The sequence below is a fragment of the Paracoccidioides brasiliensis genome, assembly GCF_000150735.1.
Source record: "Paracoccidioides brasiliensis Pb18 unplaced genomic scaffold supercont2.18, whole genome shotgun sequence".
In the NCBI taxonomy this organism is placed as follows: domain Eukaryota; kingdom Fungi; phylum Ascomycota; class Eurotiomycetes; order Onygenales; family Ajellomycetaceae; genus Paracoccidioides; species Paracoccidioides brasiliensis.
This window is the reverse complement of record NW_011371375.1, coordinates 239,543-245,542: the sequence shown is the minus strand read 5'-3', so window position 1 is coordinate 245,542 and position 6,000 is coordinate 239,543. Positions and strand designations below refer to the sequence as shown.

The 6,000-nt window shown below is 47.0% G+C and overlaps 2 protein-coding genes across 2 annotated transcripts; both read right to left on the bottom strand.

The window, feature by feature from the left end:
* Positions 1-1,663: 1,663 nt before the first annotated feature.
* Positions 1,664-3,361, bottom strand: PADG_12469 (proteasome regulatory particle lid subunit RPN7; the record flags this gene model as incomplete). The annotated part of the gene is made up of 3 exons (XM_010765539.1): positions 1,664-1,856; positions 1,948-2,768; positions 2,903-3,361. The coding sequence occupies 3 exons, from the start codon at positions 3,359-3,361 to the stop codon at positions 1,664-1,666; spliced, it is 1,473 nt and encodes a 490-aa protein (XP_010763841.1).
* Positions 3,362-4,463: 1,102 nt separating this feature from the next.
* On the bottom strand, positions 4,464-4,989 carry PADG_12468 (uncharacterized protein; the record flags this gene model as incomplete). The annotated part of the gene is made up of 2 exons (XM_010765538.1): positions 4,464-4,662; positions 4,823-4,989. 2 exons carry the CDS (start codon positions 4,987-4,989, stop codon positions 4,464-4,466), a joined length of 366 nt encoding a protein of 121 aa, XP_010763840.1.
* Positions 4,990-6,000: the final 1,011 nt, after the last annotated feature.

The following is a 6,000-nucleotide window of genomic DNA, read 5'->3' as shown; positions in this document are numbered from 1 at the left end:
AGCACCTGACTGGCACGATGGAGTTCATAGCGATTGAGGTGCTGCTCTATATCGACATGATCTTGAGTCGTTCTTCTACGTCCTTATCTGGCAGTGTGCCGGTCAACGGTTGGGAAAAATTACAGCAATGCAGAAGTTAGATCAGCTACATGGCTGGTCAGGACATATAGTATAGTACACAAATGATGCGCCGGAAGTCATGAGAAAATCACAAATACCAAACAAGGCATAGGAACTGGTGGATTTGAACGCATCCTAACAACTGAATTTTCTTCGCCGAGCAACAGTTTACTGAGAAAGAGTGGTTCACTGATTCCCACAGGGATGCTGCAAGATTTAAGCGAAGCGACATGGGTGCAGATGGATTTGAGGATATTTTTCATCTGAGTTCCCCCAAATATCTGAGTTTTGCCAAAACTCTTTGCAGAGCTATACGAGAGATTCTTTCGCCGTTCGGGGACAGAGGAATTATCGTTGGCACACCGCAAGACCAAAATCGCTTATTCAATCCTATTGAGGCGTACGACGACGCCATATTTCTGCTTGGGATGTCTAGTGATTTAATGATAACGGAGGGAGCAGGGCCATTTTACTTTGTTGCTAAAGTTTGTACATTTGCGATGGAAGGCATTATTTCGCAACTGGCATGACTTATAACCCTGGCAAAAAGGCTCAATCGTCAAAGTCTACAGTTACAGGATTAAGGACGAGTATAATTCCATAGGCTCACCTAACAACGAAATCGGTGGTTCTACTTACAAATCAACTGGGACTTGCCATCTGTTAGAGATCAGGTGACCCCTGTGGGATTATTCATATTCCGTTCCTTAAATCCAGTAACTGTTGGAGCCTAGATTTCCTATTATGGACTAGCGCACCGCACAGTAGTATAGCATCCCCGAGATAGGCTACCAATACAACCATTTCAGAACGTCCCACATTAAACTCTGTCTACTTCAAGCGATTGGGTGGAGGGGTCAGGTGATATGTTAGCGCATGACTGCCCGGTAGCCGCCTCACCGCACGTGATATACGCGTATATTAGTTAGCTTCGCCAGTTCTTCCCGCCAACCAACCATCCCAAAACTTTGGGAAGGGGCCCCCCAAATTTGGGCGGTTGGATGCCTGGTCCAATCAGAGAAGAGATAATTTTAGCGCGGTACCTGTCAATCTCCGGGGAACAACCACGCAAATCCGGGGTTATCCTCGAAAGATCCGTCTGGGGTTTGCCCGGAGAAGAAAACCGTCTGGGGACATAGCAGCAGATACATGCTGTTATGATGATGCCTATCAAATCCCCCAACCGAGATGCTCCCGATTGCATGTCTATCATTTTTTCAGCCAATCACTGTTACGTTGTTACAGCAATGGTCTAACCGCAATGGCTCAAATGCCAAAAGCCCATTCGGTCAATTCTAGTTTCAATCCAGGAAACTAAAACTGGTGAGAAAAAAAAATTCACAAAAAAAGAAAGAAAAGAAAAAAAAAAAAAAGAAAACGTAAGAAAAGAAAAGAAAAGATAAGAAAAATTCCGTGGTCCAAAGCAAGGCTCAGCAGGGCCAGGCAAAATGTCAAGATACAATATGTTTATGGGATAATTTAACTAAACATCGACCGACCCAATCACTTCACCTCGCATTTGCAGCTCAATATAGCAGCTGTATCAACCCCTTTCACTGCCCCGCAATCTCACTGCCTGACCATACTTCTGTAGCTTCGTAATGAGAGCGTCACCCTGCTTAACGACATCAGCATACTGCTTGTTCTTGTCATCAGGCCGGTTGGTCTCAATAATGCCATTGACGCGGTCGATCGTGCATGCTATCCGGTCGCCGGCGATGAATTTGGCAAGATCCCTAACACCGGATTCACGTCAATTCTGCAAATCAAAATACATAAATTCAAGGATATAGTAATAATCCCTTCAGAGCGAACGGGCAGACATACTTGTCAAGGTAATCAATAGTTACGCCAAAGTCATTCGCCATGCTGCTTAGGCCAACCACGCGGTAGCTCTGCAGCAGTTGCTGGTACCCGCGCAATCGCATCTCCCGCACAAACCATGCCCGGTGTTCGTAAAGGTAGCGGTCTTGGCTAAGGAAATTGTCCTCCACGTCCGCCAATGCAAGGAAAAAGGAGCGATAAATGCCGTTGTACAGACTGCTGACGAGATTGGAGAGCGGGGAGAAGTCCATGGGTGTCTCCTCCTCAACAGTCAATCCGCTTTCAGCGCCAAGGGTCGTCAAGTTTACAGCTGTCGACGGCCCGCCTGCAGTCGCGCTGGCGATATCTTTCATCTCTTCATCTCCAGCACCAGGCCCCGACGAAATAGCGCCACTCAGCGCAGACAGCCTATCTTCACCTTCTCCGAGTATAGCTTTAATTTCAGGAGCGTCGACGACTTTTGCTTTAAAGTCAAGGCGTTTCAGGGCAAGAGAACCCGCGAGGACAGAGTAGACAACGAGGGACGAGTAAGTGCATAGTTCGTAGCTGGTGAAGGTGGACAGGCTGTCAAGCAGGAGCGGAGCGGCCAGGTTATATGAGCGGACAGTGAGCAAGTGGAGGCCCTTGTAAGCCTTTAGACGATTCCTTCGATCCCAGTCGCCGCCGCTCTCGACTAGCGCGTTAGCTCTCTCGATATGCTTCTTGACGAATGGTTTATCCCCGTAGAATAATCCAATACGTATAATGGCCAGAACCAGATCGATCTTTGTGCCTAGGATGCCGGTTTTCTCAAAGACTGCTTCGTAAGCCGCGACTGCCTTGTCCTAATTGTTGCGCACGTCATAGTTAGATATGAAAAAGAAATTGACCTCTAAAACCAAGCAGTCCGTCCATATATCTCATATATATCGCTTTCAGAAAAAGAAACAGATAATTAAATAAACAAAATAAAACTTACCTTATCACCTACTCGAGCCCAGAACTCCGCTCGCTTTCCCCGAGCTGCTTGTACCTCTGTATCCCCAGCAGCCTCAGCGGCGTCTTCCTCTTCCTTTTGCAAAGCAGCCAGTTCTTTCTTATTCTCCTCTACCAGTGTGTCGTACAGCTTCTCGTCCCACGGTAAACTTATCTTCTGCGGTGCTTTCCGGCCCGACAAGAGATTCGACGTGACCAGGACTTTACTGCCTGGAGCAGATGCATGTTGCGTGGTGCCTTCGCCTGGGGAGTTCAAGATCCCCTCAATTGGATGGGCCAAATGTCGGTATAGTGGGGCCATTTGATGTTGCGAAATGGCAGATTGGAGCTTTTTCAGCGAAGCCTGTTGGGCGGTATGAGGACATGCTGGGTTGGAGAGATTGAAGATGTCTTGGGCGAGGGAGAGGTTGGGGTATTTGGCGTATTGTAGATCGGAACCCATGGCTGCGGGAGAGGGGATATAGAACGGGGAAATCGGAGAAAGGGAGTGGGGAGAAGGGGGTGTAGGAAGCGGGCAAAGAGATCGAGCTGGTGGATATGAAGATGTGGAAAAATGGTGGTTTGTTGGAGCTGTTGATGTTTCCAGTCTTGGAGAGCTGGAAAATGGTTGTTCCCACCCGTTCTGGAATAGTGCTAGCTCAGTTGGACCTTGGGCAAACTAGACATCAAACACTAGCAAGTTGTGCGAAGTCCCAAACAAAGAATACTATCTCGGATGCAGTAGTTTTAGAAAACTGTGGCAAAGGACTATGTCTTAGGCGGACGGCGTCAAGCACTGGTCGTATTATATATATATATATATGTAAATTGCGTATCGGGGCCCTTTGCTACCAGCTGCACATTTGTTTGGTGCTTCATCTACCTCGAGCAATCAGGGAAATATTATATGCTACCTTATGAAACACAAAATACGCCAGGTTATCCGATATCTGCAGGAATAGGCCTCACAGCACCCTGATGGTTTTGGCAATAGATAGTTCCAGCGTTACTTTGTCGATTGAGCCGTCTTTCTCAGAAATATTCAGCGCTTTAGGACGTCTGAAAGTTGCAAGTTCTATAGCTCTCAAGTCCGGATCATCAAGTCGACGCCTCCATTCGGCCGGACAGAACCTCCTCCCGCATGGATCCTAAAATGCTTGATGTTCATAACATTGGAGAATTCCTATTCTGAGGTCGGGTAAGACCAGCTGGTCAGGAGAATTGTGGATGTTAGCTCTCTGCATTTTCAGTATACCCGATCCCACTTCCACCGATTGAGCGACCAATCCAACCTCGATGCGGGGAGTCGTTGAAGATTTACAGAGCTTGGCAGAACACCTTCTGTTCAGCAAAGGATAGGCAACTGTTACCCTCATTGATTGTATTTCTGAACGCTGGTTAGACTTAAGAGCTGGTGAATTTTTCAATTGGTTGGTTGCTATTGACCAGAGCGCTTCTCTTGCTCTCCGTAGTCCTTTTGGACATGTTTGGGATTTTGTATGGGACTATCATGTAATTCTCATCTTCCAGGGATCGGAAATTTGCAAAGTGTACTATTATCGTCATCATTGGACGCGGATAGCGGAGCCAAGCCTCTTCGATTTCATCGAGTTGTCGTGCGGCTTCTCCAGGGAGACACTGCCATACACATGCTTGGAGATATCATCGACATTGGGGTCCTCCTGGCCGCAAATAATGGACAGCTTGACACCCACACTGTGGCATATGAAGATGAGCGACCTATCTTGCTCCTCCTGCGTGCTCCTGTTGTGATAATAGGTAGACGAGCAACTGGTCAGCGAAGTTTGCTGATGTTGCCAACGGAGATTTTGAGGACATGCTAGTTGTAGTCCATGGTCAGCATGTGCGGGCTCTGGGGGGGATGTCGTGGCCCAGATAATGTTGGAGCCAGTTGGAGTTAGACGACGAGCTGCGGGTGCATGTTTTTGCCCAGTGGCCGTTTAGGCCATGAACGGCGAAGACGTCAACTGATGCGGTGGTGGCTGGTTCATAGTGGTTGAAGAAGTCTAATTCTCTTTCCAGGTGACTCTGTTCGTCTGCCGTTGCTGTTTCTGGATCTTGAGGGCCCATAATTTAGGTGACGAGGATTTTCAGAGCTAGCATTTTTCAGAGTTTGCCAGACAATCCCATTCCGAACAACCCCCTTTTAATTTGTTATGCTATTTTAGTTTGCGGTGGGACCAACGGGACATATATTCATTGGCAAGTGCTCAGTCATTTCCTTTGTATGTTGGGTCAGTCCTCCAAGTTGAGCGAGATGTGTTGACTATTTCGAGACTCTCGATGACGCTAGAGGCTCTCAGGATGAAATGCAACAATGCGTGGCGTACCCCCATTGGGCACTCGTGCAGTGCACCGGCGTCGTCAAGTTGAGCTGCCACTGCGAGATCCCGCATGCTCAAACAATATGTTCAAGACAGACATATCTTCTGTCGTGGCTGCAGACCACGGGCAAGGTCCACTACATCACTTTCTATTATGCCTTTAATCCCTTCGAATTAGTATATTTACTGCTGGCGATAAGAGGGAGATTAAGCTGATTAAGCAATTTTGAAAATAGGTAACTAACTAATAGTTAGTTAACAAAACAGGTTTGACTGTTTTTAGCCCAGATAATGTCACATGGTCAAAGGAGCAATTAAATCGGACGGAAGCCATCATGCCCCATGGGTATCAATAATCATGCAAAGTGCTAACAGCAGCGGAATGCACTGCCATACAATCAGCATCATCATCTTGCGTCAGGTTCTCCGAGTTCTGTTTTGTTTCCAAAGTGTGGCTGCCAGCCGGACACTTCTTCAGCTAGCAGCCCTGAAACATCAGAATTATCAGAGTTCTGAAAGTTGGGAATAATGGTCCAGCGCACATGATATGTATTTGATATACCTGAAATGAGTGGGAAAGGTTTGTACTTTGGTAGTAATTACCTGAGATATCTGATAGAGTGTTAAGACACTCGTCTCTGTTATATCTTTTAGACTATAGACTAAAAGCGCCTTTTCCTTTAACTGCTGATTTACAACACTTCAGACACACAGTCTCCTGCCTGCTAATTTCAGCTGCAAGGGTTGTTATGCCGCC